Source organism: Cygnus atratus, chromosome 1 (genome assembly GCF_013377495.2).
Source record: "Cygnus atratus isolate AKBS03 ecotype Queensland, Australia chromosome 1, CAtr_DNAZoo_HiC_assembly, whole genome shotgun sequence".
Taxonomy (NCBI): Eukaryota; Metazoa; Chordata; class Aves; order Anseriformes; family Anatidae; genus Cygnus; species Cygnus atratus.
In genome coordinates this window covers 145,154,929-145,180,554 of record NC_066362.1, presented here as the reverse complement: position 1 = coordinate 145,180,554, position 25,626 = coordinate 145,154,929, and the positions used below count along the sequence as shown (strand labels likewise).

Genomic DNA, 25,626 nt, shown 5'->3' with positions numbered 1-25,626 from the left:
AAAAAAAACACAAAAAAGCCACCTGCTTAATCTTCTTGATTGTCTACAGAGAAAGAGCTGGAAAATGTGCAAACCACCAGTATATCCACACATGAGTCTAAGTAACTGGGCATGTCACTGATACTAATGCCTTGTTAGATGAAGTTAGTTGCTTGACTTCCCATAGGACCCACACTGAAACCTCCATTTATAATTCAGCCCTAACCTCTACAGTAAGAGAGGCAAACATGATGTGTGGAGCTGTGGGTCACACGTGGACACGTTCCAGGGATATCAGAGAGGCCACTGCAAAGAGCTTGCACTTGCCGCCCCATCCCCTCACTGCTGTCCATCTGTCCTCCTGCCCAGCCCCACATTACCACTTGCCCTGGCTCAGGGCAGCCCTAGTCTATTCATAGCCAATTCAAAAAGGCACAGAAACCTTCAACAGGTTTCAATCGCTGTCTTTAGCTCAACGTGTATTCAGAGGAATCAGCCACATGAGCTCCTTCCTTCCTCACCTGTCAATTTCTGCTTATACAACAAAACACCATCCTCATCCTACTCAGATGTTCAGTACCAGATGAGAACAAATTCTGTCTGCAGGGACAGATTTACCCCAGCTGCTTAATTGCACAGAAAATTGCAGTTCCCACCCAAGATACACATTACATTCTCTGTGCTCTGCCTCTGTCAACCTTTAAAGTCCTCACAGAGAGGACAGAGTTGTGAGCAGCATTGAAAAGTCTGAATTCCAGATAAGCTCCAAGAACTTTCCTGTTTCCTTATTGCCCCCTTCAGAGCATGTCAGTGTTCTAGCATTTTGCCTGAAAATTCTCCATCTAAGTTTCTATCTGAGCTGTCCTTAACCATTTTTATCCTGAAGTCCAGATTAGGTCAATGGGGAGATATAATCAGAGAAAACAGGAGGAAAATCATACAGTCCTCATTCAAACAGCAGGGACTCCAGAGTGCTTTTTCTGAGTTTTTCATGAGGGATCTGGATAGCTCATCTTAGGGCAAAATTAGCCTCCCTACCAAACCCCTTTTATCTATCACTGAAGCTGCATCCAGGAGCTTGAGTGATATGGCAGTGTCTGTGCATAAGCTCTGCCGTCTCTGGCTGTTTCATAACCAGTTTTATTGCTTGCAATTTTGGTAGGGAAACAAAATTAAGATGAAAGTGGGGGGAAAAGGTAAAGGAGCACCAAGGTGAAAGTAAAGACTGAATTATTTTTTATAACAAGTATTAACAACACTTACTATTTTAGCAATGTGCATGAAATACTATTTTCACTAATGTGCATCAAATACTATTTTTAGCAACGTGTGCACAGAAATAGAAAAAGTCAGCGCTTGCATTTGCAGAGATGTCAGTAACTCCAAGATGTTTTTTTTTCGCTGCCAGGCTGGCAGGAGACTTGCACAGCCTAGTGGTTAGGCTCAAAGAAAGCTCCTGTGGGTGCAGCATCCACCGGAGGGAATCAAACCTCCTGGGGTTTCATTCCTCCCCTGGGATGTCCTGCAATCTGCAACCAAGCCAGAAGGGCAGTGCTCATGCTCCTCCAAAATGACTGCAAGTCTCTTCAGCTTTTATAAATGGTGATGCCCTTCAAATGCAGCAAGAAAAACTTTTTTTTCCTTTTTCTTTTTTTCCTTTTTTTTTTTTTTTCCCTGCGTATGGTGAACTGGTTGGCTACTATCCAGACATTTAACTGAATTATAACCCATTTTAACAGCACTAAGCATTAACCCTTTGCAGAGTATGTGTCTCCTCTGTTGCCTAGGCAAATTTCACCCGGCATTTTTGTGGCTTTTGTACACACGAGGACAGGTGCTGCTTATAAACAGGTATACTAGTAACTGTGCTTCGTATAAGGAGAGTGTACATCAACAAATAAATTAACTTGTGTCGCTCGTTGCTAGCTCTTGACCAAGACTATACATGATCACATTTACTTGTTTCAGACCAATTGATGTCTAAGTCTAGGCTGAGGGATGCAGTCTCATTTTGTTGATCCTGACCTGTTGCCTGCAAGTGATCATTTCTTCTTTAATTTCTTGTCCCCCGACCACAAGCTCCCCACCGAGGGCTGCTGGCAGCAAAGAGAAGAGGCAGCAGGGAGGTGGAGGCTGGAGCTGCTCCAGGAGGCTGGAGCACCTCCTGCCATGGGGCGGGAACACCACGGTCCCCTTCGCCTTGAACTATCTCCAGCACCCACAACACACAACCAACCACAGTGCCTGCGTGCCACTCGTCAGGAGGACTCCCCCAGGTACAAATGTGGCTGTGAGCCCAGCCTTCAGCTTTCATTATTTGCTTAATGCGGGGGTGACATCTTCTGGTAAATAATTGCTGTCCCCTTTCGTTAGCTGAGGTGTGCATTTCCCAAAAGCGTGTGACAGTGACACTCAGCTGATGGCTAGCCAGGGGCTGTGACATGATGGGGGCATGTCCCCATCACCACCTGGGCAGCTCGTCTGCAAACCTGCTTCTCCTGGCTGGGGCCAGGCTGCTGGGGGAGTACCTCTGAAGGGAACATGTGCTGAGGCAGGACCACATAACCCAAGCACCACACCAGCAGAACCACAGAGTTTGCATCTGGCACCACGTGCAGGCTGCAGAGTCACCTTTTCATGGGGGACAATCCTCAGCCACGTCTGCAGGAAACAGGGTTGGTGGACACACTGATGAAATACATCTCCATGTGCTCACCGTGATATTTAAAGGAATGGAGAAAGAAATTCCAGTAACTCTTTATAAAGAAACGTGTGACGAAAGGACTGCCTTTCTAAACCCCTCTCTTTATGCAATCTTCCGTAATACGAAAGTTTGAAAGTAAGGCCTGTTGCAATAATGTCAATATGGAAAAAAAACAAAGTTGGTGCCGTAACAGGACTGAGTACACCGTGGCCCAAACAGCTGCTCAGTCAAGGCTTGTTTCATCTAAAAGGAAAACACGAACTTGAAAACTAAGGTCTAGGGAGAATACAGCTTCTGAAGCCCTGTGTTGGTGTTGCTAACCTGATTTGAATAAATAGTTCATACCTACAAGAACACATTAGTTGACATAGGGTTGCAACGTGTAAGCGGTTTGTTTAAAAAAATAAATAAATGTTTGCAGATGCACATTTCTGCGCTGCGTTCTGCAAAGTCCTGTGCTGACATCAAGTGGTGACAGATTTTTCATGTCAGTGTGCTGAGGGGAGCCAGCCTTGACGTGCTGCTTGTGCACAGGGTGATATTCATGCTCACAGGAGGACAGGGGCATATCAGAGATATGCTGTGACAAGAGGCAACAGTCCCCTGCTCTTCCTGGCCAAAAATCCCAGCTGGGACAGGTACAGTGGAGCCTGGTGGCCTCAGGAGGAGGAGAGCACAGAGCGCATATGTGAATCACAGAATCACAGAATCGAAGGGGTTGGAAGGGACCTCCAGAGATCATCGGGTCCAACCCCCCTGCCAAAGCAGGTTCCCTAGAGCAGGCTGCCCAGGTAGGCGTCCAGACGGGCCTTGAATATCTCCAGAGAGGGAGACTCCACAACCTCCCTGGGCAGCCTGTTCCCGTGCTCTGTCACCCTCACCGTGAAGAAGTTCTTTCCCATGTTGGTGCCGAACTTCCTGTGCTCCATTTTGTGGCCATTGCCCCTTGTCCTGTCCCCACAGACCTGAAGAAAGCTTGGCTCACAGCCCGCCAAAGAGGATAGCAGGGTGTGCTAATTAGTTCTGCAGAAATAAGAGGGAGGGCAAAATAAATACGTGATGTTATGAACTGGCCATGAAAAAAAAAATCTAGCTTGGTATTCAAAGGGTTTTAACTCCGAGTGAACTTTGGGAACAGCATCCCTGCAGAGCTGGGCCAGGAAATACCTCCCTCAGTGCACTTTTATTGTGGAGTTAATTTATTTGAAGAAGGCATTAGGGGCTGTGATGTGGGCTGTAATGTCAGCCCTGGGTTAGCAGGGACCAGCCTTGGTGAGGCAGGAGGTCTGCTTCAGCCCTGCATGCCCATCTCGCTACTCATTGAACCTGATCTTTAAAACTCTGGTTGATGTGAAGTTTTATTTGGGGTTTTACCCACAAATTCTCAGATCAATATGGTCTTTATGTTTCTAACTCAAGTTGAAGAACACTTTCCCCTTCCTGGCTGTTTCTCTGACTCTATGGATGGTTTCCTGCCCTTCCCTGGAGCTCCCTGCAATGGGACCTCAAAAACTCCCCACAGCACCATTGCCACTGCAGATCACAGCCCTTGCATGATAATACATCCACCCATCCTCTTGACCTGTGTCAGGACTGTCTGGGGTCTGCTCCACAGTGATACCTCCTTTCACAGGCTCTGTATTACCACCAGGAGCTGGAAGCTGGGAGGAAAAAGAAAAAAAAAAGCAAACACAAATGCCATATCCTTTAAGATATATTTCCCACAGGGGAAATATCAGGCTTGTTTAATTCACTGCAATGTCAAAAGCTGATGGGATTTGACTGGTGCAGCTAAGCTCCAAGGACAGAAGGCTTTCTATGCCCTGCCTTGGTAAAAGTTTTGTGAGGACAGCGTGTACAGCAGTCACACTGTAAAACCAATCCCTGCAGTCATCATCATCCAGATTGTGACAGTGCTTTGGTATGGCACGAAGAAATGCTCATATTTTTTAATTTCTCCCCATTTGGTGATGGGAAAGGGAAGGCTGGGAGGATGAGAGGAATACCCCAAATTTGTAGGTTTCCAAACCTTCTCTGCCTTCAGCCATTGCATTACGAGAAGGGGTACTGTTGCACCACCAAGCACGTTTTTTTGAGGTTTTTCACATGTTGACTTTGAGGCCAGGCTTTGCCCTCAGAGGTTTTGTTTTCTCTTGAGCAGCTGGACTTTAAACTTTAACATCCCCTGTTTAGCAATTTCCCCAAAGAGCTGCAGGAATGCAGGCAGGGTTACCATTAGCTGCAGAGGGTAACAATGGCAGGTTGCTTTTGGACAATGTTGTTTCTTCTCTCTGTCCTTTTCATTCCCACAGAGGAGACAGGTATGGCCTTTGTTTTGTTGCCCCTTTAATTCTGATTTGTGCTCCTGTTCTTGTAAACACACCAGTAATTTCGTGCCTTGTATCATGTTTACTTTGCAGCACAGGCTGACAGCACTAAAAACTCTGCGTTTCCTTACACTTTCCTCTGTGTGGGTTTTTCTGTTTTTGTTTTCGCATATTTAAGTAAAAACTATGGTAGGTTATTGAGGCAATGTAATTTTGTAACGCCATCAATTACATCATGGTGATATTTAGTCATGATTCTGAGTGTCCTGGATATTAAAGAAAAAATTGTTTTATATACCTAGTTGCTGCTGAAATGAAAATAAAAGTCTTATGAAAGAGGCTGAGAAGCACACTTAGTATAGCTTGCAGAAATATATGTTTTCTGTATTCATCCTCTGTGGTTTGTCACAAATAAGCAGGATCTGGGAAAGAAAGAAAGAAAGAAAGAAAGAAAGAAAGAAAGAAAGAAAGAAAGAAAGAAAGAAAGAAAAAGAAAAAAAGAAAGAAAGAAAGAAAGAAAGAAAGAAAGAAAGAAAGAGAGAGAGAGAGAGAGAGGTGACTGCTTGTGAAGGGCAGAATGATGCCCCTGGCAGCAGCAGAGGTGTGTATGAAGCACAGCAGAGCAGAAATGTGGTGGGGTGCTAGAGAACTTTTCAAAATGCAAAACACAAACGTGATGCTTTGTCTTAGCACCACATGCAAGCCTCCTGCTTATCTGCTATCCTTCAAAAGCATAACTAAGAAACTACACACAGATTCAGAATAATTTTTTTAGTGCTGTCACTTTTTCCAGTTCCAGTATCACTGCTTGTTTCAACCTTCGGGCCCCCAACAACTGTACAATATATTAAGCAAACAAACAAACCAACCCAGTCCCTGTCCCACTGGGTTTACTTTCTGAGTACAGGGGAACTGACAAACGTGCGCTGACACATGCAGCTGTGTTCTGGTTAATGTCAAAGGCAACAGGCAACAGCACCTCACCAGCCTTCCCCCTTGACAGGTGGTTTTTGTGGTGGGCATCATTGCAAAGGGGAGTTTTAAGGTCTGATCTCTGTCATGTCTTTGGATTTTCCTCCTCTTAACTCAAATCAAAAAGATTATGGAGTCTTCCAGGTAAAGGATGGCATATGACAGCTTTTTCTGAACATTGCTGGGGGGTAACTTTTATTTATAGCCACCCTGAGCCATGTCATGCTTGGCAGCAAAAAATCCCCATGAAGTCAGACTGAAGGGCATCAGTTAGGATCCTTCATCACAAATAAATACAAATCACTTTCATTTCTGCTGAAAGTCCCATGGACTCTTACAAAACAGCCTCTGCCTTTATAATAATATTTACCTCTTCCCGTAGCCATGGCACAACCAAGCTGTCTGTGTGTCCAGTGCAGGAAAAAAATATGCAGGAGGAAAGGCTTCTGCAGAGAGCTGCAAAAATTCTTTATATTTACAAGGAATTATGCAGAAAAGTTCAGCAGTGAGTCAGACCTGAATCATTTTTGTTCGGTTCATTTTGTTTTTGTTTTTTACTACTTGGGAGCACTGACAAAGGACCAGGACCTTCTTGTGCTCAGGACTGTAAGAGGGGTGGGAAACAAAAGAAAACTGTGTCATGATTTCTCTTCATGATAAAATGTGGCTAAACAATAAGATTGCTTAAAAAAAAAAGTGAAAGCGTAAAGGAAACTAGCCTAAGTACTTATGTTAGCATATTGTCACGCGATGTTTCAGTGTTTATATCAGCTGATGATGCAAATGAAGTTATCAAGAGACACAGGCGTGCCAGCTCTCTCCTTCTGGAGGAGGTCCTCCAAGGCAGCTTGGAAAGAGAATGCCTTGAAGAGAGATGCACACAAGAAGAAGCAAGAGAAGTATTTGAAAATGATGAGATGCTCGTAAGTATTTTAACTTCCTTTTACTTACCTGAAGCATCACTTTGTGCTGTTACCTCTACCTCCAGAAGCACCGTCTGGGGAAAAAGCAGCAGGGTAAGGGAGAGGAGGAGTCCTGGCCACCAGTGGGGGACAACCAGGACAGGATGGGGTCACCTCTCATGTGGCTGCACAACAGGGAGACAATAGTTGGCCAGTTTTTCAAGGAAGCCATGCTATTGCAGGGCTCAGCTGTTTCTCTCTTGCCCATGAGGAGTTTCTTTTCCTTTATAACTTCTTAAGAAGCAAGAAGATGTGCAGAATGCAAACCCTTCCTCACACCTCATGTCATTCAAATCATGATGGCAGGACAAAATTTGTAATCGTGTGACTGTGTGAATGTTAAACTGCAGTGTGTATTCTCTCATGTAAAATCTCTGTTTTGCCAAAATATTTATGGAAGATGATATTATTTGAGAATTGAAATCTGATTTCCCCTTTTTTTCAGAAAATGTTTTGGGATAACTACTACGGTAAGCTGGCCTCTTGATTTCTCCTTCATAGTGGTGGCATGTTGTGAACATGATGCTTCAGTCTGATGTTGTTTCTAAGAGTTTTCAGCAGTTTTTAGCAGTTTATTCTACAAGAAACACACAGTCGCTATGTGTCATATCACTAGCAAAGCAAGAGGAGAAGGGCTGATGTGAAAGGATTAAAAAAGTCTTAAATAGGAAAAAGCAGTTAAGACTACAGAGCACATGCAAGTTCAAAGTGAGTAGATGCTATCCCAAGAAAGAGGCTGTTTCTTTCCCTGTTTGTTGGGCTGTAACCTGGGAGCAGAACATTTTGCTTCTTACAGATTCACCCATCCACGAGCACCATTTCCATGGCATGGTGGCCTTGCTGGCCACCTGGGCGTGGGCTGGGATGGCAGCTGTAGCCCAGGACAGTGGTAATAGGGCTACCAGGGCATGCAAGGCAAAAGGGGTGTATTTTCTTTTGTAAGCTGACCATTTCAGTGTGTAAGAGACACATGGGAATGTCTATTTTACTGATACAATTCACCAGCATAGCTCTACCAGCACAACCTGCCAAGGACGAACCTACCGTTTGACCCTGAGTGAGGCAAATAGGTGCTAAAAGCCACTGGGCTGCTTTGGAGGCTGTTCCTTGGCAGCTTCTGAGGCTAGAAATAAACCTGCAAAGCTGATGTGGGTTGATGCTGACATGGTGTGATGTAGCTGGGCACCTCCTGGGCACAGGGCCTGCGGCACGGGCGCAAGGTGACTAGGCCTCACCCCCTCCATCTCTGCTGCATGCCACATCCAAAGAGTTCGCTCTTCTTATTCTGATTTTTTTTTTTATTCATTTGCAATCTTAGTTTTAGACAGTAGATAGGGAGGTGGTAAAAACAGCATTAGTATTAATTTTCTATGGAAGCCCTTAAAACACCGAGTGCAGGGGACAGTTCTGTGGATCCAGGATCTGAATGTTATGAAGACTCGTACTAAACATCTTTGCTCCGTGTCTCATTGCCTCTGTGAGGGTGGGATGGCTTCCACCTAATTCCAGTCTTTGGGCTGTCCCTGCCCAGGTGGCCAGAGATGTTCCTCTAACCCGTGCCAGAACGACGGCGTGTGCAAGGACAGCATTCGCGGCTACACCTGCACCTGCACCGAGGGCTACGAGGGGGAGGACTGCGCCTTTGGTGAGGCACCACCAGCATGGGGTTAACACACAGTTTGTGCAATGTGATGGTGGTTCCCTGATACTACCCCAACTGAGATGTTTGACCTAAGTTTCCTTGTGTATGCTAAACTATAGTTCATAATCCTACCCCACTGCATGTCTAATTGCTATCATATATGCTTAAGGACATGGTTTAGTGGGTGACATTGGTCGTAGGGTGATGGCTAGACCAGACGATCTTGGAGGTCTTTTCCAACCCTAATAATTCTATGATTCTATTCTACATTAACTGGCCCTTAAAAGAGAATCACAGAATCATCTAGGTTGGAAGAGACCTCCAAGAGTACCTAATCCACCCTCTGACCTAACACTAACAAGTCCTCCACTAAACCATATCACTAAGCTCAACATCTAAACGTCTTTTAAAGACCTCCAGGGATGGTGACTCAACCACTCCCCTGGGCAGCCCATTCCAATGCCTAACGACCCTTTCAGTAAAGAAGTTCTTCCTAATATCCAACCTAAACCTCCCCTGGCACAACTTTAGCCCATTGCCCCTTGTCCTGTCACCAGGCACATGGGAGAATAGACCAACCCCCACCTCGCTACAGCCTCCTTTAAGGTACCTGTGGAGTGTGATAAGGTCACCCCTGAGCCTCCTCTTCTCCAGACTGAACAAGCCCAGCTCCCTCAGCCGCTCCTCGTAAGACTTGTTCTCCAGACCCCTCACCAGCTTCGTCGCCCTTCTCTGGACTCTCTCAAGCACCTCGACGTCCTTCTTGTAGCGAGGGGCCCAAAACTGAACACAGTACTCGAGGTGCAGCCTCACCAGAGCCGAGTACAGGGGGACAATCACTTCCCTAGACCTGCTGGCCACGCTGCTTCTGATACAAGCCAGGATGCTGTTGGCCTTCTTGGCCACCTGAGCGCACTGCTGGCTCATATTCAGCCGACTGTCAACCAGTACTCCCAGATCCTTCTCTGCCAGGCAGCTTTCCAACCACTCATCTCCCAGCCTGTAGCTCTGCTTGGGGTTGTTGTGCCCCAGGTGCAGGACCCGGCACTTGGCCTTGTTGAACTTCATACAGTTGGCCTCAGCCCATCGGTCCAGCCTATCCAGATCCTCCTGCAGAGCCTTCCTACCCTCGAGCAGATGGACACACGCATCTAACTTGGTGTTGTCTGCAAACTTACTGAGGGTGCACTCAATCCCCTCATCCAGATCATCAATAAAGATATTAAAGAGAACTGGCCCCAGTACTGAGCCCTGGGGAAAAAAAAACACTGGGATGGATCTTGCATATTCATATCCAACAGGTTTTGCTTCCTAGCCCCAAGGTTAGTATTTGTGCCCGTCTGCAGGGCCCCCAGGACACAGCAGGGACATTTTCTGTAGCAGGGTGTGAGTGGAGAGGGGCAGAGTATCCCCCTGGGGAGCCTGACCTGCTCTGCATGAGCCATCGAGAGCCATATCACATGCAAATTTTGTTTCCACTTCTCCACCTGTGAGATAGATCAAATGCTCTTCCTGTTGCTTTGTACTGAAGGTGTGTTTGCTCAGCCACAGAAAGCTGACTGGCCATGTTTCAAAGATGATTAATACTCCTTTCCTTTTTTTTTTTTTCCTTATATGTGGCAGCTGTTAGTTTTAATTTTCTTAGCACAAGCACGAGAAACAGAAGCTACACATTTCTTTTTGCTGGAAAGCAGAAAGCTTTAGCCTTTTTCTTGACCATACAATACCTGCCTTCTTAAAAAGTTCAAAAGGTTCCCCTGGTGCTGATCCTTAGGGCTTTGCTTAACTGAGCAGAGAAAACCTATGGCATCCTTTTGTGGGTTCACGTGGAAAGCCTAGTTTGACCCTTGGGCACTAATATTCCCCAAAACTCAGCAGCGTGGACAGTCTGGTAGGTACAGGGAGGTACTGGGTGCTATAAGCCTGTGGAAGCTGCAAAGACAGCTCTCTCTGCCCAATTTCTGCCTGATGAGGGTAAAAACCATGTGGTGGGAAATCCTACAGGAAGACAGAGTTCCTACCCACCCCCACGCTAAGTGAGTAAAAGTAAAATGCTTAGCAAAGAGGACTCAGGCTACGCAAGAAAACTCCACCCGAACCGTTCCCAATGCTTTTTCCCTGCTTGTTCTCTCCAGCTAAAAATGAATGTCGGCACCAAGGAAAAGAAGGATGTCACCATTTCTGCTATCCAGGAACCAATTCGTACCGTTGCTCCTGTGCTGATAGCTACGAGCTCGGGAAGGACAAAAAAGAATGCATTGCATTAGGTAGGTGTGAGCATGGAAGTAGGGCCCATGAACAATTCTTGGGTGGGCAGGCAGTGAATCTGATATCCAGATGCAATCAGCCCGCTTGGGGACTCCAGAAATAAGAATATTAACCTTCCAAACTGGACAAAAAAAGGAGAAACCTAGGGACCAGCAAACAAAGATGCCTGAGCAGTGGTAAAAGAAGGAACATTTGATCTGAACATTTACAGATGGGGTTGCACAGAGCACTAGCATCATTCTACATATCACTCACTGGTGCATGTTTTCCACTCCTACTCTCAGTAAAGAGCAACAGAAGACCTGCCCGTTTGGGAATGAGGTTCAATTGATTCAGATTAGGCACCCAACAGCCTGATAAATAAAAGGCAGCACTTGCTGCCTTGTTAGTTAATTTGGAATGGTAGCCCTCTTTATTTTTCCAACCTCATCGCAGCCAAACAGGTATGGAGCTGTACAGCCACTTTTAGTGAAGATTTGATGTCCACGCTAAATGCACATTTCAGGTGGATTTTACATCAAACCAGCTCTAGTTTGGTACTGAGGACTAGGCACCCACGTACCCGACAACTAGGAGGTGTTTAGTGCAGTTCAAACACAGGATACAAAGATGAGGAAGCAACCTGTGCTGATGGCTAGCTGGAGAGGAAGCCTCAGTTTGGAAGTTGCAGACAAAGTGAGAGCTGGTCACCACGAGCCTAACACAATGACCCAGATTGTTTAGTGCTATCACACTACAGAAGTCAAGTTAATTATTCTGATTTTCACCAGCTGAGAAATTGTCCTTTTCCTTGGTATAAAATCCAAACCCTACAGCCAAGAAGGAATACTTAAAATACGTGCAGGTAGTAGTTGTCTTGAAATGTTACAGCATGAGGTTTTTATTTTTTCTAATTCATTTGCTAGATCAATGTGCATGTGGCAGACTTCAAGACAGTGATAATCTGATAAGTGAAACCCTGAAGAAACATGACAAGCGCTTTCCTTGGCAGGTATTTCTAGCAATTCATGAAATCTATGACTTATTTTCATATGGACAGTGCTAATTATCATCTTTTTGTATTTTCTTAGGTTTTGCTGTTAAACTCAGAAGGGAAAGGCTTCTGTGGAGGAGTGCTGCTAAAAAGTAATTTTGTCCTGACCACAGCGGAGTGTGCCCTTCTGCACAGCCATTTTGAAATCAGGGTTGGTGCTGGTAGGTGATGAAACCTTTCCTTTTGTTGTAGCACCTTTCGGCATTGTTAAGCTACTTTTAAAAACAGCTTACTAAAATTTCTGCTGCACTAAAAGTATTGTTATAGTATATAAATCTGCTGGCATCTCATTTAAGCATCTTAACTAAGTGTCAAGTTAGAACTACAGCTGTCCTATGCCTCTCTAGAAAATGAGCAGAAAGACCAGTACCTCTCAAAGGCCCTCACAAGGGCTGGCTCAGCATCTAGGGACATGCTAAACTAGGTTCGTTTGGAGATCACTACCCTCCCTCCCCCCAAAAAGAAACGTTTCATGCCAAAATTTTCTTCTGTTGTTGGGTATTTGTCCTTCCCCTCTGAAATTATGCATGCTTCTACGCAACTTTGAAAAGCTGTCATTCTTAATTTACCTTTACCACGTTTCAAGAATGTTTCTCTGCAGCGCATATTTCTCAGCACCACTAGGCAGTTGTTATCAATTTACATTCTGTTTTCAAGTCTCTGATATCCTTAAGAGCAGTGAACATGTCATTGCTTCACAGGGCACAACAGAACACGTGGAACTGAGAGGATAATGCAAGTTCACGAGAAACACATACACATCCGGTACGATGACGACACTGGCGAGAACAACATTGCGCTACTACAACTCCACGAGCCCGTTGAGTGCAACAACCACCAGCTTCCTGTATGCATCCCTGAAAGAGACTTTGCAGAACATATTTTGATTCCCAAATTGGTTGGTACAGTCAGCGGCTGGAAAAGAGAAGGCGATGAAGTTCAAGGTGACGAGTTGCAGGTTTCCTACTTCCCTACGGAGGACTGCAAACAAATACTCAACGTAAGCCTCACGAACAGGCAGTTTTGTGGACGCATCCAGGAGGTCACAGACAAACGACTGACTGGAGGAAGCTTTATGGCCACTGAGTATAAGGGCACTTGGTTTCTGACTGGTATCCTGGGACCCTGGCCACTAGAAGACGCCGACAGAAAAACATTTCTGTTTACCAACGCTGCGAGATATATGATATGGCTTAAACACAAAATGAAGTAAGACAAACACAACCAACCCTCCAGCACCAAACCCCTACCCATCCCTGCACGGAAACATTTGGAGGCAGCCAGTAGACACATTTGACTCTATCACCATTTGCAGCAATGGAAGTTGCAATGATGATACCTATTTAACTCCAATTCACACGGAAAATTCCATTTGTCTTTCCTTCCTCTGTTGACACACAACACACAAAGTCATGACACAGTATATGTAGGTGCTTTACTAATAAATTGACTGAACTCTAAGTTTCCTAGAACTGTTCGTTCTAAAACTCAAAGTATTGATGCTTTTCTGGGCTTTTAAATGTCACTAGAAGGAAATGAGTCTTTTTAATTCTTATTCCCTTGAAATGTGGATCAGTAAACCGATATTCTTATTTCAACCTCTACACAAGTAAAACTTATGAAGACCAAGAACACTCCAAGCCTTTAAATGTTGATAAAGGACTTGACTCTCTCATAACACCAGAAAGTTCTTCACCATCATACATGGCAGCTGTGTTTTTAATTATAAATCATAATTCAGTAACTGGGTAAAATAAAAACTAGACTCCCAAAGAGGGGGAAAAATGTTTTATTTTCTTTATTAAAAAAAATAACCCATCACAACACACAAAGGTATGTTGTACTCTTCCTCCTCCCCACCCCCAAAAAATAAAAAAAAAAACAAAAACAGAACACACACACACAAGGAACACTTAAAACAATGGACCCAGTGGCAGTCTTTTCCCCAGAAACAGAATAAAACAGTGTATGGGTAAATTACTTAGATATGCTTTTGCTCATTGTAACAAAATTTAATCAAAACATTAAAGGAATTAAAAAACAAAAACATATCTGAGCAACTACAGACCAAAAAACACAAATTTACTTGAACTTGTAAATATCACTGAAACTGCAAAGCTTTTGGTGTCAAGTACAACTTCTCTAGTTTTTAGAGAAGGCTTGAAGAGCATATTTGAGGCCAGCAAGATTATCGAAGAGCTTTAGAAAGTGGAAAACAAAAGAAAACATTATTTCCACCCTGAAAACCGGATTACTGTATGTACCAAAGGATGATACTTTTCCGAAAGATAAATGCAGAAATAGTAACACACAGTACTTCGTAAAAGCTTTTAAGTACTTTGGAAGGAGTTTGGAATGCTTTGCTTTTATTTCTTCATGAGATAGTTCGAACGATCTAGAAAGCCTGCAGAAACTATCACTGAAAAGTGAGTATTTCATTCCAATGCACTTTGTTACACTGGCAGCCTTGGTCATTCTGGGAAAGGAGCCACAAACAGTTCCTGGTATTCCAGTCCTGGACACGACCCAGGTCATTTACAAAGTTCCCTGGCTGATTAGGAGCAGCTCCACTGGGCAAGCTGTGTATCTGAAAAGTACTTGCACGGCTAAGATGCAATGCTCAACACACCGTTGACAGCGGAGGAAACGGGTTCTGCTTACTGACAACAAGTTTTTGATGCTGGTGAGATATATAGCCTTTAATATGACCCTGGCAGGAAAAAGAAATACAGTTAGTACGGGAAGCTGGTAACAGAACGCCTATACCTCACCTGCCATCAGGCTAAATCAAACAAAGCTACGTGCATGTACTCAATCACCACTGCATTACTGTACTTAGTGTTCGGAAGGATCCGATTTATGTAAGTGGGTCACTTCACGCAGCAAGCAGAAAGTTGGAACCATAACCATGTTTGCATACTAACGCTGCCGTTGGACCGCCTGTTGCCAGGGCCCCCTCCTGGTTTGCTTACATTTCCCTGAAGAGCTCTGGAGAAGTGTTTCTAAATTTACTCTTGCTCACTTTAAAATTAGGATTTTAATTAATCACTATTCCAAATTTAAAAACGAAATTCCATATTTCTTCCTTTTTAGACACATAAGGTTATAGCACTGAGAGAAATCTTCCAGTCACCTAATCCCACCCTTTGTTGCTCTGAGAGGACACCAAATAATCTGTTTCAGAAACAGAGAAGCAGTTTGCTTTCTTGCTGACACTGTAATGCTGCTCCAAAACTTCTAACAGATTAGAAATCTATAGATTGCAAGCCTATATCTATTCATGAGTTGTTAAGACCCATTTAGACAAGTGTGAAACAAAGAAATGCGGCTTTAATTTTTCTGATGTTAGAAAGTCAAAAGTCTCCTACTTCAAATGCAGAAGAACAAATCCCTTCCTGGTCCCAGTTATAATTTTTCCATTTTGAAATTAATATTTATGCTTTATAGAAAAGTCAGTACTGGATTTGTAATGCAGAATTCAACTGCAATTTTAAGTGGTTCCTGCAAAACCAGTGGTTCCAGAACTAGAGGAATTCCCCTGGGCAAATGAAAACATTTGCCATTTGGGCACAAATGAATCAGCTTTTATACCCAAGAAAAGCTAGGATTACTGATATATTTTTGTAACAAAAACTTTTACTCTCTGCCTAACAATTTCTACTGTCTGGAATCTGGAAGGACAAAACAATACGTGAATAGCACATACCATGTAAATAAGGTTAGCTAAAATGCACTGGACTTCATCAATGTCAACATCATCTACTTGCATGAATTTCAGAGCAAACAGAAAGGCATCTAGCGATAGTTGGTGTGTTTTGAGTAGTAAATATCTGAAAGAAAAAAAAACAGAAAATCTGTTATTGGGAAACAATCACTTAGAAATTCTGTTTTTTTAGTAAAATGGCCTTTCTACTACAGATTCACTTTACCAGGAATTCTGCCCTCCTAGAGGGAGCTAAGGAACACACACATCTCTATCTCAGTCTGAGGTAAAACCATATTACGTCTGCTTTTGCAAAAACGTGATTTTTTTTTTTTTGTTATGCTTACACTTTCTTAAAGAGATTTCTGTATGTGATGATTTTCAGCTTCTCAAGGATAAGAAAGATTCCACATCGAATGAAGAAGGTCTCATGCTTTGTCAGAGCATCGTTCAGTAGGAGAAGATTGCCTTCACTAGAAGGATGGAAGAAATGAATACGTGAGAAGGTCTCGCCCTATCAAGAAAAGAAACTGCATGACTTGGTAAGAACATCCTTCTCCTGCTTTCCTTAGCCATCCCAAATGAATACCTTTTAGTTAACAGTTTTTGAACTAACGCACAATGCAATAAAGTAACCGCCGTACCTCACAGCCTTTGTTACTTCAGCAAACTGCATAAGGTCGTACTTTTTTAAGAGCTGAACAGTTGGCATATGGCCCTGAAAAATAAACGTTTTCCAGCATAAAGTCAAGTACATTTTCAACATAAACTATAAAAATATTTGTTAGAGAAACAGACAAGTGTTTAACTACATTTTTTCCCTGCAGAACAAGAGTTAAACAGAAGTATTTGTAGGACAACCCCCCAGCGCTGCCAAACTTCCTGCAACTCAACTCACAATAACTCTTTATCACGGTTTAGGGAGTCCCTTAATATTTCTAAGTGTTGCAGAACAGTTACCAAACTCGTAAAAATCAAGATCCTGTGACATGAGACTTAGGCAGATCCAAATTTTACATTACAGTTGTATGATCTAATCTTCAAACAAAGTAACTGTGGGAATCCCATGCATTACTAATAACACAAGCAGTGCTTCAGCGCTGTCAAGTGCCACCTCAGCCTGTACCAGATTTTTTCTTCACCACGCCTCCATGTGGACATTCAAATGTCAGAGAGAGAGAGAAAAGACGGTTTAAATTTAAAGAAACAAAATTCTCATTGTTACATCAGGTAAGACTGAACCAGGTGGACTATCAAAAAGAAACTTTGTTTTCTACCCGCCCCCCTTGCACAGGGGAGATCAGATTGCACACTGACTTGGTCAGCCTTTAAATTTAGTTACCATCCTGCTCTGTTGTTGGTAACTCCTTTCCTGGTTGGAGGATTAACTGACAGCAGAACCCTGCTGCATGTTTACTGAGAGCTGCTAGGAATAAAAATAAAATTAAAAAAACCACCACCACCCAAGCTATTTTAGTAGAGTTTTAAGGTTAGTGTTAATGTTTGGAATGTGATTTTAAAAAGCAACTGTAAAAACAATGACCTTTAGATTCTTTAGTGCCTCTTGTACACTAGAGCTGCTACAGAAAAGCTACAGTTATCTCAGGCCCTACAGGACCCACCACTTTAGGGAAGGCTGTTGGCTTTATCAACCTTACCATTGACTGATCTGAAAATAACCACTAAGACAGACAACAGACAAGAGCAGAAGCTGATTCTGATAGCCACTGTGCTTCTCCCTTACACATGGTTAACTTCCTCCATCAAAAGACAGCTGCAAAGGAAATGAATTGACACTGCAAGGGATGGAAAAGGGAGCACAAAGGGGAAAAAGGGAGAATGGTCACGAGCAGGCTGGGACAAGGGTGGAAGATGGGAACTCTCTGAAGTGGATAACAAAAAAAAAAAAATTCTCCACAAGGAACTCTGGTAATAGGGCCAGGAATAGAAAACACTGTAAAATCTCGTTCTTGTCCCCTCAGTTACACTGAGCTAAGTGTTTGCATAACCCCACTAACTCAGGGGATGCACAAATACCAGTGCAGCACATGGGGAAGGACGTGAGCAAGAAGCAGAGAGGCACTTAATTCTTTTGACAAAAAGATGAAGTCATCAGGTAACCAGTCCTCACTGATTTCTTCAAAACCCAAATGCTCTGTGGTTCTTGACATGCCTCAAACGGGTAAACACACAAGGTGCAATTAGAGACACCAGACAGCAGTCCTTTCTTTCCTGTGGCAAACGCACCACAACAGTCTTCAACCATCTATTTGCACATCCTCCTTCCCTTCACCAGGTGAAAGGACCACAGATTTGTAGCAGTGAATCCAAACATTCCCTGGTCCCTCTGTGCATGGTTATCACCACACAGACACTCTGCTAAGTGACATAAATTAAGTTAATTTTGAGCGCTCTTATTTTTATTACAGAAGTAACCTCAGGTTCCACCTTTCAGATAGGTGGGAGGAAGGTGGGGGAAGCAGCCTTTTTCTCCTTTCCTACTTTGCTGTAAATAACAATTCTACATGTTCTGTCCTCAGCTCTCTAATAAAGTTCGCATATACTGGTGTTTACAGGGAGAAAAAAAAAAAACACACACAGAAGAGCCAAACTGAGTTTCAGTTTGTTTTTTTTTTTGCCTCCCAAAAAGTCATTTGGGAAAGTAACATTTACTCACCAACAACATCTTTACTGGCAGCAGGTAGATCAAGATCATTCTTTTGTTTTTCTGGCTTGAGCGGTGACAGTGCTCAAAGGCAAAGGACAGGTACTCCTCAGCTGCAGACACAAATAAAAGCAGTGCTAGTTACAAGAGCCAACAACAAAAATTGATTAAATCAGTAACCCAAATTCTGTGCTCAATGCCCATTTCTAGCTTGAGGCTATATTTGAAATTATATTTTAAAAAAAATCACACAAAAGACAAGGTATTACAAGAAAAATAGGTCTTCTTTCAGAAAGGAAAACACAATTTGTCAGTATCCAGATGTCAGGTGTAACAGCTCCAAGCAATATTGGAATTTTCAGCTCAATTCACTGGTATTATTAGTACCAGCACGACTTTTCTGTCATCAATGCAAACATAACTGCACCTTCTGCACACATTTTGAGCCACACACACATCATAAACCAGAGTTCACACCAAGCCGCAACAGCTTAAATCTGTCTTACCACCACACAGTACCTTGCTTAAAGTCACTGTCAAACATGGCTTTGCGTCCGACATAGTATCTGTATGTAACTCGCTGTGCCATACTGTATTCGTCCTTCAGATTTGAGCTGTCAATTGCTCTAATTAAGGGTTTACATAGGTGGAGCTTGTTGATCTGGTAAAAAAAATAAAATTGTGTTTTACTCAGAGAGGGTAGATACGCAACATCATGTAAAAAAGGGTGAATTTGACTCAGACTACAAAATACAAAACACAGCTTATAAGACTTGAACCCTACCTTAAAATAAATTTTGAACAGCTGATTCACGAGAAACAACATGCCCCACTTCTTGGAATCTTCAATGCCTGCTCGACTGTCATAATAGAAAAAAAACAAGCTGCTAGTACTGAACATTGTAAGGAAATAATGACTTTGTTTTTATGGTTAATTCCATCCCTAGATATTTTATGGATTTTTTTTTTTAAGGATAAAAATGAGCATCTGAAAATAAAAGCCAAAGCCAAATTCCTCGTCTTAAACCACACCAATACTGTCAAAACAGAATGTGCTCCAATCTTAATTTCTGAACAACTCTGCTGCACTTCTTCTCAACATAATGAGATGTCATGTAGAATATTATTCATCTGCAGCAGAATCCTCCCTCCAGTCTGCAGGTAACACACACACTAGGATGGCAGTTGCTTGTAATATTCAAGGTGAAAGATGAGTGAGGGGTTTAAAATAAAAAAAAAAAAGCATTTTCTCCACCTGGAAAGTGCTAAATTGCCAAGACTGGAAACCAAAGTCACCTCTTCCCAGTCTGATCGCGTTGAAGCAAACTTCAAGAGAGCACAAAAGGGTTAATCACCTTCCCTGATAGAAGGGGCCATAGCCAGTCCCTCCCAATAACATCTGCTAGGAAGCTTAAACCTGAGGGAGGCCTCTCCAGCTGTAGTTAATAGTCAAGAGAGAACAGACTAGGAATGGAAACAATCCTCAGAAGTGTTCATTCTTACCCAAATATAAAAGTAACTTAGTAAGTAGAGAAAACTTATGTAAAAGTTCATTAAGCTCTTAACAATTAAGCAGCCCGAGTTCTGTGGAGCATCTTTCACTTACGTGTCACTGGCACAGACTCGGAAACAGCTCATCAGCAGTTCTGCTGCTTTTTCCAACATGTCACCAACTTTGCTTTTCCCTTTCTTCATTAGCTGTTGATCTGCCTAACATTACACAGCAAGAAACAACATGCAACTCTACATCCTGGTTCACTGGACTGTAAACAGGTTGGTTCCTTAATATAGCATTTTATAAGACATTATAACAATAGATATTATCTCTTACTAACCCCTAAATCTTGATAGTAGTCAAGCTGACAGAACAGATGTACCCAAAAAACCCACAACCCACACTTGGAGAGGTTCCTAAACATCCTGTACCAAACTCAATGCAGAGCAGGCCAGCCAGAACTTTGAAAATAGCACTGTCCACTTTTACCTTCAGCACCAAGAAGCTTAATGCAGCTCTCAGAAGGATCATCTTACAGCTGAACTGGAGCATTCACACTCCAACTCAAACTTTAAAGTCCAAAAATCAAGCAAGAAGAAATATCTTTTAAACGAGAGCAAAAAAAAACATTTCCCCAGTTATGGGATCTTAGTTTTAAAAATTATAATCAAGCTTCTCTTTACAACCACAAGGACTAGATTTTATTTCTAACCTATACTCAACATTTTCTAGTAGTAATACACACTGCTGCGACCTGAGATTTTCAGGAGAAAGGAACACATGCTACAGAGTCATAAGAAAAGTTGGCAACACTGTTCATGTAAAGCCGGAAAGAACCATACACTAATGAACGTGGAATTAAAACAACAAAGAAGACTGGGAAAAAACAGTGAGTGGATTGTTGCTATGTGCTTTCTGGCAAGTTTTACTCTAACACTTGCATTCTCGTCAGCTGAAATATAAGGACAAGAAATGCAAATACATCCTCTGCTGCACAAGTCTTCCTTGTACCCACATATTTTGAATATACTAAGGTTAAAAGATAACATTCAAAACCGACCCCACTTTCTCTCTCTCTCACATACACACATGCAACATGGTCTTCTCTGTGCAAATATGCAAAACGTGCTGCTTTGGGTTTCCTGGGCACAAGGAAGTCCCGAGTGGACAACCACTAACAATATTGGATACTGAGAAACTCTAATCTAGCTTGGACCAACTTCATCTCTTCAGGTCAAGTGACTAGGAGCAAGGTCATGACCCTGTCGCTTACCTTTGGCCAAGCATTCCTCATTAGATCCCTATGCAAGCTACTTCAATTCACTAAGAAAAATAATGTTTTTTGTTGTTGTCAACAGTTGTACAGAGTCAGCAAGGGCTCCAATGAGCATCAAAAGCAACACACGCAGATGGAAGAGGGAAACGAGGGACAAGTTTCCCTCACAAGATGTGGTGAGTGCTTAGATTAGCTTTGTTGCCTTGTGCATCTCCACCCTTAGAAAGCCACAAACCCCAAGGACGACACACCGAAACCATGAGTTATACCATTGTGCTATTCTATAAAGACAGTGCCTAACCACTTTGTATGCTCTAAGCTGTGGGTTGCGTGCAGGTGCCCAGAACCTCTCCAGTTAAAGCTGCAAATGAGAGTCAGGCAGACTCAGCAACCTAGTTTTATAATAGGATGGGACAAATTTAGTGCGTTAACAAAATCTTAAACAACAAATTAGACACTAATGAGCAAAATTAGGCTACGTAATCAAGGAAAAATATTTCCACCATAGAAACTCGTACCAGATAAAAATAATGCGGTTGTTAATCCGTTCTACTTACATTATTAGCAAAAATTCGAAGATCAAGGGCTACAGCATACATAATAGGCAAGGCCCTGGAAAAGTAAGGCACGGAGTGCTTAGTAAATGCAAATCATGCAGTAAAAGACGTTAGAAACAGTGGTATTTTTTCTTGCTAGTTGGTCATAAACCTAGATGAATATACACGAATCTTTAAGTAAAGAAGAATGCATGTTTTCAAAAAGGTAAAGTCTTCAAGAGCTCAGCATTTCAGAGTCCTACACTAATGAAAGAATTAATTTCAAACACGGTGAAATAAAAGGCTTCTAATGGCTTTAAAAGAAATCGCACTTTGAACAAATTCTTCACGTTTGCTTATTGATATTCTAAATACTTAAGCTTAGATGTTTAGTTCTCACACTTTTGGACCTAAAAACTCAGGCAGCAAAACCAATTAGGCTGCATCTCAGTACCGCTGGAGGTAAATAAAAACTGTAGGCATAATTTTAGCTTGATTACTATATTTTATTATACTATATTATAGTGTATAATATATACTAGATTATATTATACTAGTAAAAAATGAGAGTCTAGTTTTGGAGCAAGTCTCTACAATACACTTACCAGTTTTCTTCCTTATGTGCCTGAAATGCTCGCAGGAAAGATGTATTGCATTTAGGAGAATTTAAAATGCTACGAACCGAAGCACAGATTTAAAAAACAGAGGAGTTGTCACACCATACACTACACGCTGTATGAAAGGGCAGAAGCAAACAAAGCAGCAAAGGAGGTAAGAAAACAGGATGCAAAGACACAGCAGGGAGGAATGTGAGCACAGCCACATGCTCTTGGTGCTGCAGTAGCAATGAAAAACATTGGTCACTTAGAGATAACATAGCAGCTTTCTTTATCAGTATCCTCCCTCCAGCCAGGTACAAACTGGGACGTGTATTAATGATTTGAGGTTCTCCTATTCTCTGTGAGAAAATAACTTTCTATTTTACAGGCAAGAGGCACATTCCTTCGTAGTCCCAGAGAAAGCTGAATAGAGAAGAGCCTACCTGGATTTCCTTGCTTAAGGATTTAAATACGTGAAGCGTATTTGGAAGCAGACTACATTCTAAAAGGGATAAAGACAACTTACTCTACAAGAAAACAGCTGATCTGAAAAAAATACACAAGACTTATGAAAAGGATATTGAACGATAACTGTTTGGCACTTGTATGCTTCTATAAAGTCATGGTTTCCAACAGCGTAAGTACATCTGTCAAAGAAAAGGAGCGTTAGCACATCCAAAGATATATACGTAAGACAATTGTTGTTGTTATTGCACCTTTTAGCAGGTACAGGCTTTGCAGTTTAATTAAAGGAGATACAGTAAGAGGATTAGAAGTGTTCCTAAGAAAACAGCTAAGTATTTTAACACAGCACTGAGTTTGATAACTGCAGAAAACTGATCCAAGAACAGGGATTTGTTTCTGCAGTACGTACAGAACCAACTGTAACATGCTAATTCTTATTGAAACTGTCACCAAGACTAGCATAGTTAAATATTTCCAGGACTTCTGAAAGTGAACTAAAGACAGTGTTAATACAACATAGAATTTCTTTTTATTAAAAACCTCACAAAACTACTTAGGCCTTCAAGCTGACTTACGAGTACTTCGATGACCCAAATTACCTTTTTTAAACGTTTATTTCCCTCACTTACTTCACTCTAAGTTTTCATGTAGTTAGTAAAAGCAGAGCAAAGAAAACAAGAAGCACCAATGCCAAAGCTGTGCCAATGACCACATACAGGTGACTGTCAGCTACATAAAGAAAACTTTATGTGGAAAAGAAATGGAAGGCCTTTATTTCCTGCAGTCCTAAATACCAAGCCTTCAGATGTAAGCCCTTAAAAAATAACTGAGTAAACTTTATGCTTCCCCATCCCTGCCGGATGCCTCACAACCGACTTGCCTGTTCCTGGTCCATCTTTACCTTAAGTGGGCTGCAAACATTTCATCATATGGTGGTTCCAACACTTGTTGACACTTCTCCTCTGGAGATGGAAGCTAAGGACAGAATAAATCAATGAATCATGAAAGGAACATCTGTACGATGTTCTATTTCTGGTGCAATGGATATTTCGTCGTGGTAGTCTTATAGTTAAGGTTCTGATAGATTGCAAAGACATGTATGTGAATTAATAACCCAACACAGTGTAATGACTTGCTACAGTGTGCATTCTGTCTACACCACCAGATTAGAGCCAGTCTCGTATAGAAGCACCTGCAACGCACGTGGCACAAGCACTGGACCCTTACTACCCACGGTTTTGCTCTTTGTATTTACTTCCAGGGTGCCACATCACTGACTTTACTAACTAATGCAGATCTGGCCACAGTGGACCTCCAGGACCCTATCCAGAAAACAACTCCAAGTGGAACACACAAAGCCGCCCAGGATAAAAATGAAAATACATCTTTGTAAAAAGAAAGGGGAACTAGTCTACAAGGGGATCCTGCTCCGGACTATGAAACGGATTTCTGAGGTTTATCCCCAGCGGGCAGGAACGCATAAGAACAGCTAAGAAAACTGAAAGCCGAACAAAAGAAATATCAAAAACAGATTCTTCCAGGGTAATAGATTCTTACCTGAAGCCTTGGGTTTGCGACATGAGGGTGTTTAAACGATACCAATTCTGCACAAAACTGCCCATCTCTGCTGTCAATGGCTTCTTGTACCTACCCAAGGAAAGCACAACACATGCTGAAATCCAGCTGCAGCCATACAACATATTTACACGTGACTACGTAAGCCACCTGCTCACAAACTGCGTTCATCCACCTCAATACCTTTTCAAATCCAAGTTTTCAAGGTTTAAAACTGAATAAAACAATGTACTTTCAATCCACCTGATTTCAAAAAGGGATCAGGAGAGAGAACGGTGTGAATGCCATTCTGTTTTTTCCTCACTTATAATACACAAGCAAACCAGAGAACCTCAACACAACTTAGATGGATTCAGTACCATAAAGGAGTAGCTGTGAAACACGTTTACAGAAGCTTTTAAAAATGCCATTTGGACTTATGGGCATCAAACATGTATGTGAAGGCGTGAGCAATCTCCGAGGACTACTGCTTGTGACGCTGCAGATGGAATTTTTATATAAAGAACCAGGACTTGCAAATGGAATTTTAATGTAAACAACCAGGACCTGCACGTAGATTTCATACAGACTTAATATTTAGTATGAAAAACTGGCAGAACCCCAAATTACGTTTCCTTAGCTAAAAAAAAAAAAAAAAATTTCTGAAAGAGCTTAAGTAGCTGATTTTATAACTCTCCTCTCTTGCTGCTTTCGTTGCTACTTTGTTCTACGCTATTTTCCATTTGGCATGGGGTTTCCATACGTGAAAAAGACCCCTTTTCCCGTCAAGATTTAAAGACGGAGTAAATAACGCACCGGGAAGGGACCTCTCAAGAAGCACCACCCAGAAGACCACCGCCGAAGCCGTTCCCAGCTACGACGGATATCACCGCGAGCTCCGCGGAGAGCCAATTTGTGACGAGGGTTACCGTTACCGGAGGCGCCGCCGGACCCACCTGCTGCAGGTACTGGTTGATGGTGATGTGCGCCATGCCGCCGCCCGGCAGGAGCCCTCCTCGCCGCCCGCCCGCCGTCGTCGTGCCGCCGCCCAGCACAGCATTTCCGGCAACCGCCACGTCACTTCCGGCGCGGCTCCCGGCGCGGGCTAGCCGCCCACCGGAGCGAGAGCCCCCACGTGACGCCGCGCCGCGCCTCGCCCCGCCCCAACCCGTCGGGTCACGTGCTCCTGCTGCGCCTCTTTCCCGCCCCCGGCAGCGCGCGGGGGGCGTGGCCTCGCGCCGGCAGCCAAGGGGGAAGCGCGGTGGGCGGGGCCCGGGCGCGCGCCGGCCACAGACCACGTGCGGCGGGGCGTGCGGCGCGTCAGTAGGCGGGGCGGAGGGGCGAGGGGAGGGTGGGTTTGCTGCTCGGGGGTCGAGCGCGGCTGTGAGCGGTCTCCGGCGGCTTCGGTAGCGGCCGCGCCCCTCCCGTTGAACACACAGCTCCTGA

At 43.1% G+C, this 25,626-nt stretch overlaps 2 protein-coding genes across 2 annotated transcripts; one reads left to right on the top strand and one right to left on the bottom strand.

The window, feature by feature from the left end:
- Positions 1 to 4,937: 4,937 nt before the first annotated feature.
- PROZ (protein Z, vitamin K dependent plasma glycoprotein) lies at positions 4,938 to 13,658 on the top strand. Its single transcript, XM_035565560.2, has 8 exons — positions 4,938 to 5,004; positions 6,742 to 6,905; positions 7,390 to 7,414; positions 8,476 to 8,589; positions 10,722 to 10,853; positions 11,760 to 11,845; positions 11,925 to 12,048; positions 12,589 to 13,658. Exons 1-8 carry the CDS (start codon positions 4,938 to 4,940, stop codon positions 13,098 to 13,100), a joined length of 1,224 nt encoding a protein of 407 aa, XP_035421453.1. The 3' UTR covers positions 13,101 to 13,658.
- Positions 13,659 to 13,660: 2 nt separating this feature from the next.
- PCID2 (PCI domain containing 2) lies at positions 13,661 to 25,347 on the bottom strand. The gene is made up of 14 exons (XM_035565559.2): positions 25,137 to 25,347; positions 24,184 to 24,273; positions 23,528 to 23,601; positions 22,743 to 22,808; positions 22,168 to 22,209; positions 21,584 to 21,638; positions 19,862 to 19,965; positions 19,040 to 19,115; positions 18,775 to 18,916; positions 18,268 to 18,368; positions 16,235 to 16,308; positions 15,938 to 16,063; positions 15,594 to 15,717; positions 13,661 to 14,597 (listed from the first exon to the last, which is right to left on the bottom strand). Exons 1-14 carry the CDS (start codon positions 25,170 to 25,172, stop codon positions 14,508 to 14,510), a joined length of 1,200 nt encoding a protein of 399 aa, XP_035421452.1. The 5' UTR covers positions 25,173 to 25,347; the 3' UTR covers positions 13,661 to 14,507.
- Between the last annotated feature and the right edge of the window lie 279 nt (positions 25,348 to 25,626).

Coding starts and splice junctions, on each gene's coding strand:
- PCID2 (XM_035565559.2), bottom strand. CDS start 25,172: ATGGCGCACATCACCATCAACCAGTACCTGCAGCAG. Junction 22,809..23,527: donor ATGTTTGCAGCCCACTTAAG/GTAAAGATGGAC, acceptor TTTCTTTGACAG/ATGTACTTACGCTGTTGGAA. Junction 15,718..15,937: donor AGAAATCTCTTTAAGAAAGT/GTAAGCATAACA, acceptor TTTTTCTTTCAG/ATATTTACTACTCAAAACAC.
- PROZ (XM_035565560.2), top strand. CDS start 4,938: ATGGCAGGTTGCTTTTGGACAATGTTGTTTCTTCTCTCTGTCCTTTTC. Junction 6,906..7,389: donor TTGAAAATGATGAGATGCTC/GTAAGTATTTTA, acceptor CCTTTTTTTCAG/AAAATGTTTTGGGATAACTA. Junction 8,590..10,721: donor GGGGGAGGACTGCGCCTTTG/GTGAGGCACCAC, acceptor TGTTCTCTCCAG/CTAAAAATGAATGTCGGCAC.